Here is a 14,299-nt window from a genome sequence, read left to right on the forward strand (position 1 = left end):
TTTGTTTTGAGAGAAAAAGAGATGAACGTAAAGGTGAAACATAATTTCAAACTTTAGTTAAATCTTTAGATGACTAACTTCTTAAATTATAAAAAAAATAAACGAACATATTTAACTTATCTCTAAAAATTTTTAGTTAACTGAGTTTGTTTAGTAAAGTCCCGAAAAACATTGTTAATAAAAATCATAGCCACTGCGAATCCAGTAGGATTTGCGCATGATCACTATTTTTGAACAGAAAATACACAAATTTGGTGATTTTTGGAGAAATTATGTCTATTTTTGGTCAAAAACGTGCTGAAAGTCACAAAAAAGGTAAAAACAATTTTAAAATTGTAGAATCAACTTATACGCTCGGTATCTTTTGATGAAATCTGGTGAAAAATTAGAGAATTAAATTTAAAAAAAATTGAAGAAAATGTTTTCTCGAACTAATTCGCCGATTTTTGAACTGAAAGTAATTGCGTTTTAGATGAATTATTGCAATTATATAGTTTGTAGTGTTGATTTATTTAAAAAGTTTGTGTTAAAATATCTACAAAAGACGGTCAGTACTTGGGCCTTGGTGGCTCAGTGGTATAAGCGCCACTTACAACGGGGGAGGTCGGGTGTTCGCACCCGGATCACGGCAACAATTTTTCTATGAAAAAAAGTGTAGAAAAGGTAAGTGAAACAACAAGTAAGCAAAAATAAGAGATTGAGAGAACACATAGACGTATAAACGTAAAGCGGAGCATAAAACTGACAGAAATAAGAAAATAATGCGGCAAAAGGTAAAAGTACGTAAAGGCACCAAATTGTAAACATAAAGAGCACATCCTAATAAAGGGAAAATACTTTTTGTTTTGAGAGAAAAAGAGATAAACGTAAAGGTAAAACATAACTTCAAACTTTAGCGTTGAATCCTTAGATGACTTACTTCTTAAATTATAAAAAAATAAACGAAAATATTTAATTTATCTCTAAAAATTTTTAGTTAACTGAGTTTGTTTAGTAAAGTCTCGAAAAACATTGTTAATAAAAATCATAGCCACTGCAAATCCAGTAGGATTTGCGCACGTTCACTATTTTTGAACAGAAAATATACAAATTTGGTGATTTTTTGAGAAATTATGTTCATTTTCGGTCAAAGACGTGCTGAAAGTCACAAAAAAGGTAAAAACAATTTTAAAATTGTAGAATCAACTTATACGCCCGGTATCTTTTGGTGGAATCTGGTGAAAAATTAGAGAATTAAATTTAAAAAAAAATGAAGAAAATGTTTTCTCGAGCTAATTCGCCGACTTTTGAACTGAAAGTAATTGCGTTTTAGATGAATTATTGCAATTATATAGTTTGTATTGTTGATTTATTTAAAAAGTTTGTGTTAAAATATCTACAAAAGACGGTCAGTACTTGGGCCTTGGTGGCTCAGTGGTATAAGCGCCACTTACAACGGGGGAGGTCGGGTGTTCGAACCCGGATCACGGCAACAATTTTTCTATAAAAAAAAAATGCAGAAAAGGTAAGTGAAACAACAAGTAAGCAAAAATGAGAGATTGAGAGAACACATAGACGTATAAACGTAAAGCGGAGCATAAAATTGACAGAAATAAGAAAATAATGCGGCAAAAGGTAAAGTACGTAAAGGCGCCAAATTGTAAACGTAAGAGCATATTCTAGTAAAAAGAAAATATCTATTGTTTTGAGAGAAAAAGAGATGAACGTAAAACATAATTTCAAACTTTAGTTGAATCTTTAGATGACTTACTTCTTAAATTATAAAAAAAATAAACGAAAATATTTAATTTATCTCTAAAAATTTTTAGTTAACTGAGTTTGTTTAGTAAAGTCCCGAAAAACATTGTTAATAAATCATAGTCACTGCGAATCCAGTAGAATTTGCGCACGTCCACTATTTTTGACTAGAAAATACAGAAATTTGGTGATTTTTTAAGAAATAATGTTCATTTTCGGTCAAAAACGTGGTGAAAGTTACAAAAAAAAATTCAGGCTTATTATTACTCGTGGACCACTCTGTATAATAAATAATCACTTAAGCAGTTTCATAAAACTTGCATAAAAGACAATTTCAATGTTAAATATCAATATTTTGTAGCCGCATAATGAGAGAATGTGCGTTATTTTGCTAAAAGAACTAGTTCAATGTCTGGATTTAATTAACTGTTAAGCGTTTTGGTGCAATCAAGGATTTTACAAATTCAGTTAAAAATTCAAAAAAAAATCATTGATGGTATAAGTGTTCCCACTCACATTATGACCTTCTAAGGCCATAATTTAGTCCAAAAATCGTGTTTTTTTTGGGTTTTTGATTCACTATTTCGCGGAATCGCATCCCACATCCTTGCCTTTGCTTCTCGATAAGTTCTTCCGATGCGATATGACGTGCATGAGGAATACCAGTGACGTATTCGTCAAATAGTCAAGTCGCGATTTCTTCGCAGTGACTTTCACTGGTGTTGGGCAAGAAGTGGCGAAGGTCAGTTGTGCCGCGTATTCCTAGCCGAAGACACACCTTGCCATGTGCTCCTAGAGCTCGCTCCGAAAAGTCCACTTGTTAAAATCGACTCAAATTGTTGTGCCATTTTGCCCGTTTTTGGTGTAAGTAGGCGTGAATGCGGTCAAGTGATGAGTGGTTTTGTGGGTTTTGGGCCAACTTTTACCTCCTTTCAATAATTAGCTTGTGTGCGAAGCCCAAAAATCCGAATAATTTCCAACAATGTGACAATTAATGATCGATCATGTTCGTGTTTTGTTGATATCTAGGTCAGCGGTATATGTTATGTATTTGTTGCTTAATCCGAATTATTGTGGCAAGGATTGACAATTTTCGTGTGCTTGTTTGATAAAATCGTAAATTAAAGAAGTACAAGGTAGAAGACTGTCATTACAGGCGACCATGGGTTAAATAAAGTTAATTAATCGAGAACAGTGCATAAACATGTGTTGTAGTTTGTCAGGAATGTGGTGCATAGTCGGTTTAGTATTTTATCGCAAAAATGGCTTGATAAATTGTGTGGCTGATAAGTTACCGTTAATTTTCCTAATATTTAAATTCAAAATCTGTGAATGAGAATTTCTAAAAGGCAAGGTTGACCACCTGGAAATTACGCTAATGATGGAAATTTTTATGGAAATTACAAAATTTTGATTCATTTCGAATTTTGTGACCCGCTAACATTCTAAGTTAACGAAGTTAAATAGCCATTTATTGAAGAATTGTTCAAAAAACGGGCTTGATGTAGCTTTAATTATTTAAAAAAACTTTTTGTAAAAATTACAAAAATCGCTGAAGCACCAAAAAAAATTTATTAAAGCTTATGATAAGTACAAAAGTCAATCAAGCCAAATTAAGACTATTTTACACAGTTCTAAAACTATAAAACCACGTACAGTCATGATCAAAAAAAAATGACTGATCATAAATTTTAACAAAATTAATCTAGAAACTGTCCAGCTAGTTTACACAATATTCAGCTGGTTTATAAATTAGAAATTTATAATTTATATACTGGGCAGCGGTTTTAGGGTGTCATTCTTTTTGGTCGTGACTGTACTTCACAGAAAGGTACTTCACAAAAACAGAAAAAACTGAAAAAAAAGTTTTTGAATTGTAGAAGAGATTTATTAAACGATAACGATTTCCACAGTGTGTTTGAATAAAATCAAGGATTGTGTCTAGAACACTGAGATAATTTGCGTTCAGTTTTTTATTATGCGCTTATAATTCTAAACGACCACCATTTTCTGTCAATCTTCTAACAGGATTTTTTGTAACTGAATCTGTTAATCAATTACACTTAAAAAAAACTAAAACATTGAAATATCTTGTGATTTTTTTCTTGTAAAACCTACAAAACTTTTTTTTTTTGTAAGAGCTTCTAAAATATTTCCTCGTTCAATATAAAACTTTGTGCCTATTTTGTTTAGATTTGCCACAAAGTTCTCCTAAATTTAATTAAAAAAAAGTTTAGCTTTTGTTTGATTCCAAATTTTAATTCAAAACATTGGAAGCTTCTATTTCTTGAGGTTTGGGCAAGATCTCTGATTTTTTCTAGGATTTTTTTCTGAAGGCCCATTTTGTATTCAATTGATTAGCGTATTTTCCGAACAATTTCCCACATTTTCTACGCGTTTCTGAACACTCACTCAACCAGACCAATTAGCAGCTAACACACTAATTAATTTATTTACTTTTTTCCCAATCATAAATATTAACAACAACAATTATATTGTTATTCACAATTCGTGACATTGCATATCCACAACAAATCGAATATACACGTAAAACCTAATTATAGTTTTCCTTGTAGACGATGCTTCCAATATGGACAATTTCCCTCCTCCTCTTTACCTCAACCTTCGCCATGGACAACCTTCGTGTCGCCTATCAATGGAAAGAGCTCGACTTTGACTTCCCCTCGGCCTCTGCGCGTGAAGAGGCCATCAAAAGCGGAAAATTCATTCCGGAAAATAACCTGCCTCTAGGTCTAGAAGTCTACAAGGACCGGCTTTTCATCACGGTGCCGAGATGGCGCTCGGGGGTCGCCGCCTCCCTCAACTACATCAAGCTTTCAGGTAGTGAAAATTCATCAAAATTGAAGCAAAATAAATTTTTGCAACAAAATATTTGATAAAATTTTGAAACAATACTAATCACAAACTAACGAAAAACGTCATTTTTTGAGGGGTGAACAAAGTAGAGAAGACTCGTAAAATTATGTGAAACAGCCTGTATATAAATAATTCAAAACGCCAGATTTAAAAAATGCATCATTTAATTAAACAGCAAGAGAAATTATTAAATAGCCAAACAACCAATTAAAAATAATTGTACCTATTTTTTGAACTTTTTTGGGTTATTTTACTTTATAATAGACCAACAATAATCTCCTAACTTTTTTTTTTTATCTCAAAAACGTTTTTTTCCGATCTTTGAAAAATCTTTGAATTTGATAAAAACCCTTCTTGTTTATTACTTACCCAGTCTAGGTTTTTCGGAACAAAATTTCAATATGAATTAAGAAAATATAATATATACAGGGTGACTCAAGGATGCGTGTATGCTCCATAACTTTTTTTCTATGCAAACAATGAATTTGAATTTTTTTTTAACGATAGAACTAACAAAAAGACACGTTTTAAAAATGTTTTAATTTATATACAGAGTGTTCCAAAATAAAATATTCAACTAATTTTATTTAAAGTTTATAACTTTAGAATCAATCAAGATAACTTAACCAACTTTTTTCCAGTCAATTCGTTAACTTTTAGCGCACTGTTTGCAATAAAAGCGAACGCCGAGTCAATATTCCATGGCCGACTACGATTTTTTGAAAATGACAAACTAGAAATGGCGATAAGTCGATTTTTTCAAATACAAGATTCTGTATTTTATTGTGTTATTGAATGGAATTTTTTAATGTATCTAGATCAAGTTATATTTTTTTTTAAAAACGATGCAATTGGTTTTATTAATACTTTTAATTTTTTTAGAAAAAGATTTATAAAGACAAAACTTCAAGGTGATTTTTGATATGAGGTAAACCTTGATGAATTTAATTTATTTAATAAGAATTAAAATTCATTTTTAATTTTTTCAATATTTTAGAATATATTTTTATAAATAATTTAATTTCTGTTTTCCCAAATACATAATACATATTAATAATACGAGTGCGAAAGCACAAGCTTAAAGTTCAAGAACTATTGTTACGCAACGAGCGCACGCGAGTTGCATACTTAGACACCCGAGAACTTTAAGTGATTTCGTAAATTTTAATCTAAAACACGTTGCTATGAGAAGTGTGTTTTAAAATACTTGGAAACGTTAATTTAAAATACGTTGCTATAGAAAACGTGTTTTAAAATAGTGTTTAAAACACTATTCAGATATTAAAAAAAGCTTAATATGTTACCAACGAAAAATTAAAAAAAAATTAAAAATTTATAGACCCCATGGACTCGCCCAAACTCAAACCCTACCCCAACTGGGAGGCGCACAAGAGCCACTCTGGAGACCCCCCAGAGATAGTCTCCCCATTTCGTGTCCGAGCCGACCATTGTGGTCGCTTATGGGTCTTGGACACCGGTATCGAAGACTTCACAAACCCCAAAACCCACAAACCTGTCACTTTGCTAATTTACGACCTCCACAACGATAACCTAATGCGGAGTTTCAAAATCCCCAAAGGCCAAGTCAAGAGTGAGAGTTTTCTGGCCAACATCGCCGTGGAGGACCACAACTGTGCCGACACTTATGCGTATTTAGGTGACCTGGGGGACCCTCCAGGCATTATCGTGTATTCGTGGAAAAAGGGGGAGAGCTGGAGGGTGGAGCATAATTATTTCTCCATTGACCCATTGATGGGAGAGTTCAACGTTTCTGGGATCACGTTCGTGTGGAACGATGGGTTGTTCGGGATGGCCTTGTCCAAGCCGGACCATGATGGGTTTAGCACGCTTTACTTCCACCCAATGAGCAGCACCAACGAGTTCTCGGTCAGCACCAAGTACCTGCGGGAGGACTCCTCCAAGGAGCATTTCCACGAGTTCAAGTTGCTGGGCACTAGGGGGCCCAAGGGGCAAAGTGGGGTCTCGTTCCTCGACCAGAAGACCGACGTTCTGTTCTATTCTTTGTTGAATTTGAACGCTGTCGCGTGTTGGAGAACAACAAACCCTGCTTATACCATGGAGTCGCAAGGGAGGGTTTACATGAACAACGTCACCATGATTTTCCCCAATGATATCAAAGTTGATAATGATGATAATTTGTGGGTTTTGTCGGATCGGCTGCCGATGTTTTTGTACAGTCATTTGGATAAGAATGATGTTAATTTTCGGGTGCTGACGGCACCGGTTGCTGATGCGATCAGAGGAACGGCGTGCGATTCGAAATTGGTGACGAGGATCAAGAGTAATGATTTGAAGAATGGTGGTTTGAGAAAAAGTGCTGTGGGAGGGGTGGTTCTTGTCATGTTTGTTGCCATAATGAATTTGTAATTTTTACAAACGTCCTGTAATTATTGTATAATTGCCGCGATTTATTTATTTATTTTAGGATAGTTTGTAGTGTCTTGTTTGTAAGTATTGTACTTATTTGTAAAAATAAAGTCATCAAGAGTTTGACGTGTTTTTATTTCATAATGAAAAAATTCATAACTTAAAAACTAAAAGTCGTAGAGCAGTGCGGTTTGTTCCATTGGATTTAGCGGCTCATTTTCTGTATTGTACCGACTTTTAACGAGATGTAAAATTTTAAAGTTTTTTGCTAAAAATTAAGATATGCATTTTCTATAGTGGAACATTTTATTCAACAAAAAAATTCATAACTCAAAAACTAAAAGTCGTAGAGAATTGCAGTTTGTTCCATTGAATTCTACGGCTCATTTTACATATTATATCAATTTTTCACAAGAATTAAAAATTTAAATTTTTTTGCCTAAATTTAGGGTGGCCATTTGTCATAGTGAAAAATTTTATTCATTAAAAAAATTCATAACTCGAAAACTAAAAGTCGTAGAGCAGTGCGGTTTGTTCCATTGGATTCAGCGGCTTTTTTTCTTTATTATACTAATTTTTCACGCAATTTAAAATTTTCGATTTTTTTGCTCAAATTTCCTGAGTAACACACTTGTACCTTCAAAGAGGTGAAAAAAAAAATTTTTTTTTAAACTAACTCCAGCAAATTTTTATGGACTTCTACATGTCTTAACAACCCACTAAAGTTGTTAAAAGTCCACAAAAAGTCCAAATGTTCGATTTTTTGATGTTTGATTTTTTCAATTTTCGTCGCAATTTTTGTCGGTTTTGGGTACCCGGAACATTTCTCGAGCAATAGCTCCGGAACTATTAGAGATAAGCCCATGAAGTGTATTATCGTTGGAAAGCTCTTTAAATTATCTATTTTTTTCAAAAAAGATTATTGTTCTCCGACTAATAGTTTTCGAGCAAATTGCTGATAAATGCAAAAATTGGTAAAATTTTAAAAAATTTATAACTAAAAAACTATTGGGAATTTGGCAATTTTCTCGATGCCAATCGATTCCCCGGATCATTTTGCATGGGTATGGATTAAAACAGTTCTACTTTTTAGAATAGTTTAGCCGTAATTGAGAAAATTAAAAAAAAATTAATGGTCAAGGCAAATACCTTCATAAATATGAAAAAAAAAATTTTTTTTAAACTCACTCCAGCAAATTTTTATGGACTTCTACATGTCTTAATAATTCATTAAAGTTGTTAAAAGTCCACAAAAAGTCCAAATGTTCGATTTTTTGATGTTTGATGTTTTCAATTTTCGTCGCAGTTTTTGTCGGTTTTGGGTACCCGGAACATTTCTCGAGCAATAGCTCCGGAACTATTAGAGATAAGCCCATGAAGTGTATTATCGTTGGAAAGCTCTTTAAGTTATCTACTTTTTTCAAAAAAGATTATTGTTCTCCGACTAATTGTTTTCGAAAAAATTGCAGATAAATGCAAAAATAGATACAATTTAAAAAAATTTATAACTAAAAAACTGTTGAGAATTTGACAATTTTCTCGATGCCAATCGATTTCCCGGATCATTTTTCATAGTAAAAGTTTAAAATAGTCCCATTTTTTCAAATAGTTTAGCTGTAATTGAGAAAAAAAAGAGGAGTTTTCCGTTTTTCAACTAATAGTTTCGCCGTAATCGGCAGTTAAAAATTGAAAAAAGTTGTTCTAGCAAATTTTACAAATTATTTTATGTACTTTTACTACAAAAGTTAAGTTTTTGCAATTTTTTTGCCTAAAATTTTAGTGTTCAAAAAACAAGAAAATTTCTTTTATTTAATTCGTCGCTCTTAATAAATTTTTTCATTCTTTTAGACCTTCCTGGAATTCTTAAAAGTGCAACACAATGCCATTTAGTTCGATTTTAAAATGTTGGAATTTGTATACTTTAATACTCTTTGAAGTGCTCCATAAATTAACATTGCGACGATATTGCGCCAAAAAATCAATTTTATTACCATTTATTATCGCTATCAACGAATAACACTGCCAAGACATAATTTACAGTCACAAGAGATTAGTTCAATAAATCAGAGATAAAACCAAAAGCTTTACAAAACCGTCCAAATCCTTCAGTCACAATGGCTTTCATCAATGTAAAAGACTGTTTAACTGATCCTAGACAACTAATCAAACTGATTCTTCTGGTAGTGTGTGTCTCTATAACCATCTACCAAGTAAGTTATGCAAAAAATGTAACATACGAGTAAGACTTTATTTAAAAAAAAAATGCTCTAGCTTTCAGAGTGCGTCAACAAAATTATAAGCCCACCAATCACTTCGCATTATAGGTTTCGCTACAACCAGAGCATCAAATATCCGGCAATCACTGTGTGTAGACGCCCTTCGTTCAAAACTTTCCTATTTCCGGTAACAATTTTTGTGTGTTAACATTTTTTCCAAAAACGGTAATTATAGCAATACGGTATTCGGGCCAGTACTTTAGACTTGGCAGCAAATAATCTCTTCGAACATTTCCCCTTCAACACCACAACCCTTGAGCACTTCCTCAATGCCACGACTTACGATTTCAAAGAAGTGGTGCCACTTTATGGCTACAATGAGACCGGCATGGGCGAAAGTAGGTCCAGGACTTAGCAATTTTCTTACTAGTACTACAATATTTTTGGTCCATAGATCTCTGGTTTCGTAAAATTTTCTTCACCAAACGTGGCCTTTGCCACACCATGATCCCGAAGGAAATGTCCCAGAATTTCGCAATCGGGGGCGGTTTTTGGCTGTATCTTAAACACACAGCCAAGGACAAAACCAAAGACACGAACGGTTTATCCACCACTGGTTTTGAAATCCATATACACGACGAGTTTGAAGTTATAAAGGAGGAAGATGGTTCTAATACTGGTTTTGTCTATGTTGAAACTGGTGAAGATTTGCACGTGACTTTGACTGTGCAAAGTTACAGTCAAGTGTCCACCAAGCAACAACCATGCGTCAAAGACCCCACTTATGGAAAATCAAGGGTTGGTTGATTATTTAATAAATTATTTTTTTATAAAGTTTTGGTTAAAACACAGTGCGAGCAGAAATGTGTGCACAATTTTGCGGCCAGGAAAGTAGGCTGTAGAGTCCCCTGGTTGCGTGATTTGGATCAAGATTATCCACTTTGTTCCGATTATGTTTCAATCAATGAAATTACCAACGCAATGACTGAAGAGTTCAGGTACTTTTTTCACAATTGTCAATTTTTTGTCAGTTTTTGTTAAAGTTCTAGAGCTTTGTCGGAGTGTAACTGTCAAGGTCGTTGCAATAACACTCTGTACAAGTACCAGATCGTCCACAGACGCGACGTTGACGTGATTCAAGGCTCTTCAAGCACTATTGCCATTTATTTCGATTCGAATTTAGTGACTGAATTGATCGATGTTATCAGCTACGACTGGAATATTTTTTTGGCCGATATTGGGGGCTCTCTTGGGTTTCTTTTAGGGCTTTCAGTGATTGGTTTCGTCAATGTGATTGAAGAAATTGTCAAATTGATTTTCAGAATGCGGGAAAAAACCGAAGATTTTCCCGAATTGGAGCTGGAGGGTAAAGGGGAAGGGAAAGAGGGCGAGAGTTTGAAAAGTGTGATGGAATTTGTGGCCAATTGTGACATGTATGAGGAGAAACACGGCGAGAAAATTACCAAATATTGAGTGTGTTGTTTCACTTTGCCACTTTGTGTTGTAGCTATGAATAAAATATTTTTGGAAAAAATTGTCAGACCTAAAATATTGTTAAATCAAATTTTTTGAAATTCGCTGCAGCAAAGTTTTCTATGCTTTTAGACATTTCGATAATTTCTAACAAATTAAACGTTTTTTTTTCTTTCTATTTTGAAATTTTAATTTAATTTTTTAACGACAACAAAAAATCATAACTCAAAAACTAAAAGTCGTAGAGCAATGCGGTTTGTTCCATTGAATTCAGCGGCTCATTTTCTGTATTATACCAACTTTTCACGAGATTTAAAATTTTCAATTTTTTGCTCAAATTTCCCGAGTATCCTTCAAAGAGATGAAAAAAAAAATTTTTTTAAACTCACTCCAGCAAATTTTTATGGACTTGTATATGTCTTAACAACCCATTAAAGTTGTTAAAAGTCCACAAAAAATCCATATGTTCAATTTTTTGATGTTTGATTTTTTCAATTTTTGTCGCGATTTTGGTCGATTTCGGGTACCCGGAACATTTCTCGAGCAATAGCTCCGGAACTATTAGAGGTAACCCCATGAAGTGTACTATCGTTGGAAAGCTCTTTAAATTATCTATTTTTTTCAAAAAAGATTATTGTTCTCCGACTAATAGTTTTCGAGCAAATTGCTGCTAAATGCAAAAATTGGTAAAATTTTAAAAAATTCATAATTAAAAAACTATTGGGAATTTGGCAATTTTCTCGATGCCAATCGATTCCCCGGATCATTTTGCATAGGTATGGATCAAAACAGTTCCACTTTTTACAATAGTTTAGCCGTAAATGAGAAAATAAAAAAAATTTAAAAAAAGTCAACACCCCCCCTTAAAATCGGTCAATTTTTAAAGTGTCTCAAAATCAAATAAAACCCATTTTATCTTAAAGATTTTGATGTGCTCTTTACAATGGAACAAACCGTTGTCTTGTAGCTCTTTTAGTTTGGCCGTAATAGGCATTTGAAAATTGAAATTTTTTTTGCGAGGTATCGCTTTAAGTCCTATGCCATTTTCTAGAGTTTTTTATTCCGGTTGTCCTCTATTTTTCCGTTTCTGGATATCTCTAATAGTTTCGCCGTAACTGGCGATTGAAAATTGAAAAAAAGTGAAAATGGAAACCTTTTTTTGCGTTTTTCTCGGAAACTGTAAGACTTAGAGCAACGAACAAAAAACCATCTGATAGCGCTTAATTTTGTCTATTTTTTCGACCAAACCCGGAGCCGCTCCGGGCAACGGTTCCGGCTACAGAGGCGATCAAAGTTTTTCACTAAAAAAATTCATAAAAAAAAAACTAAAAGTCGTAGAGCATTGCGGTTTGTTCGGTTGAATTCTAAGGCTCATTTTACATATTATATCGATTTTTCACAAGCATTAAAAATTTAAAAATTTTTGCCTAAATTTAGGGTAGCCATTTGTCATAGTGAAAAATTTTATTCATTAAAAAAATTCATAACTCGAAAACTAAAAGTCGTAGAGCAGTGCGGTTTGTTCTATTGGATTCAGCGGCTTTTTTTCTTTGTTATACTAATTTTTCACGCAATTTAAAATTTTCATTTTTTTTGCCCAAATTTCCTGAGTACTACACTACTTACCTTCAAAGAGATGAAAAAAAAAATTTTTTTAAACTCACTCCAGCAAATTTTTATGGACTTGTATATGTCTTAACAACCCATTAAAGTTGTTAAAAGTCCACAAAAAGTCCATATGTTCAATTTTTTGATGTTTGATTTTTTCAATTTTTGCCGCGATTTTGGTCGATTTCGGGTACCCGGAACATTTCTCGAGCAATAGCTCCGGAACTATTAGAGATAACCCTATGAAGTGTATTATCGTTGGAAAGCTCTTTAAATTATATATTTTTTTCAAAAAAGATTATTGTTCTCCGACTAATAGTTTTCGAGCAAATTGCTGCTAAATGCAAAAATTGGTAAAATTTTAAAAAATTCATAACTAAAAAACTATTGGGAATTTGGCAATTTTCTCGATGCCAATCGATTCCCCGGATCATTTTGCATAGGTATGGATCAAAACAGTTCCACTTTTTACAATAGTTTAGCCGTAAATGAGAAAATAAAAAAAATTAAAAAAACGTTAACACCCCCCCCTTAAAATTGGTCAATTTTTAAAGTGTCTCAAAATCAAATGAAACCTATTCTATCTTATAGATTTTGATGTGCTCTTTACGATCGAACAAACCGTTTTCTTCTAGCTCTTTTAGTTTGGCCGTAATCGGCGTTTGAAAATTGAAAAATTTTTTGCGAGATATCGCCTTAAGTCCTATGCCATTTTGTAGAGTTTTTTATTCCGGTTATCTTCCATTTTTCCGTTTCTCGATATCTTTAATAGTTTCGCCGTAATTGGCGATTGAAAATTGAAAAAAAGTGAAAATGGAAACCTTTTTTTGCGTTTTTCTTGGAAACTGTAAGACTTAGAGCAACGAACAAAAAACCATCTGATAGCGCTTAATTTTGTCTATTTTTTCGACCAAACCCGGAGCCGCTCCGGGCAACGGTTCCGGCTACAGAGGCGATCAAAGTTTTTCACTAAAAAAATTCATAAAAAAAAAACTAAAAGTCGTAGAGCATTGCGGTTTGTTCGGTTGAATTCTACGGCTCATTTTACATATTATATCGATTTTTCACAAGAATTAAAAATTTAAAAATTTTTGCTTAAATTTAGGGTAGCCATTTGTCATAGTGAAAAATTTTATTCATTAAAAAAATTCATATCTCGAAAACTAAAAGTCGTAGAGCAGTGCGGTTTGTTCTATTGGATTCAGCGGCTTTTTTTCTTTGTTATACTAATTTTTCACGCAATTTAAAATTTTCATTTTTTTTGCTCAAATTTCCTGAGTACTACACTACTTACCTTCAAAGAGATGAAAAAAAAATTTTTTTTAAACTCACTCCAGCAAATTTTTATGGACTTCTATATGTCTTAACAACCCATTAAAGTTGTTAAAAGTCCACAAAAAGTCCATATGTTCAATTTTTTGATGTTTGATTTTTTCAATTTTTGTCGCGATTTTGGTCGATTTCGGGTACCCGGAACATTTCTCGAGCAATAGCTCCGGAACTATTAGAGATAACCCCATGAGGTGTATTATCGTTGGAAAGCTCTTTAAATTATCTATTTTTTTCAAAAAAGATTATTGTTCTCCGACTAATAGTTTTCGAGCAAATTGCTGCTAAATGCAAAAATTGGTAAAATTTTAAAAAATTCATAACTAAAAAACTATTGGGAATTTGGCAATTTTCTCGATGCCAATCGATTCCCCGGATCATTTTGCATAGGTATGGATCAAAACAGTTCCACTTTTTACAATAGTTTAGCCGTAAATGAGAAAATAAAAAAAAAATAAAAAAAAGTTAACACCCCCCTCCTTAAAATTGGTCAATTTTTAAAGTGTCTCAAAATCAAATGAAACCTATTCTATCTTATGGATTTTGATGTGCTCTTTACGATCGAACAAACCGTTTTCTTCTAGCTCTTTTAGTTTGGCCGTAATCGGCGTTTGAAAATTGAAAAATTTTTTGCGAGATATCGCTTTAAGTCCTATGCCATTTTGTAGAGT

The 14,299-nt window shown here is 33.1% G+C and overlaps 2 protein-coding genes across 3 annotated transcripts; both read left to right on the forward strand.

Annotated features, from left to right (window-relative positions):
• The first annotated feature begins 2,436 nt into the window (after positions 1 to 2,436).
• Positions 2,437 to 7,125, forward strand: yellow-b. Of its 2 annotated transcripts, none has more exons than XM_008198950.3 (3): positions 2,437 to 2,601; positions 4,302 to 4,578; positions 5,954 to 7,125. In XM_008198950.3, exons 2-3 carry the CDS (start codon positions 4,317 to 4,319, stop codon positions 7,000 to 7,002), a joined length of 1,311 nt encoding a protein of 436 aa, XP_008197172.1. In that variant the 5' UTR covers positions 2,437 to 2,601; positions 4,302 to 4,316; the 3' UTR covers positions 7,003 to 7,125.
• A 1,964-nt stretch (positions 7,126 to 9,089) lies between these two features.
• Positions 9,090 to 10,807, forward strand: ppk17 (pickpocket 17). The gene is made up of 6 exons (XM_008199002.3): positions 9,090 to 9,212; positions 9,274 to 9,405; positions 9,454 to 9,616; positions 9,673 to 10,016; positions 10,071 to 10,216; positions 10,262 to 10,807. Exons 1-6 carry the CDS (start codon positions 9,117 to 9,119, stop codon positions 10,689 to 10,691), a joined length of 1,311 nt encoding a protein of 436 aa, XP_008197224.1. The 5' UTR covers positions 9,090 to 9,116; the 3' UTR covers positions 10,692 to 10,807.
• The last annotated feature ends 3,492 nt before the right edge of the window (positions 10,808 to 14,299 follow it).

The sequence above is a fragment of the Tribolium castaneum genome, chromosome 6 (genome assembly GCF_031307605.1).
Source record: "Tribolium castaneum strain GA2 chromosome 6, icTriCast1.1, whole genome shotgun sequence".
Taxonomy (NCBI): domain Eukaryota; kingdom Metazoa; phylum Arthropoda; class Insecta; order Coleoptera; family Tenebrionidae; genus Tribolium; species Tribolium castaneum.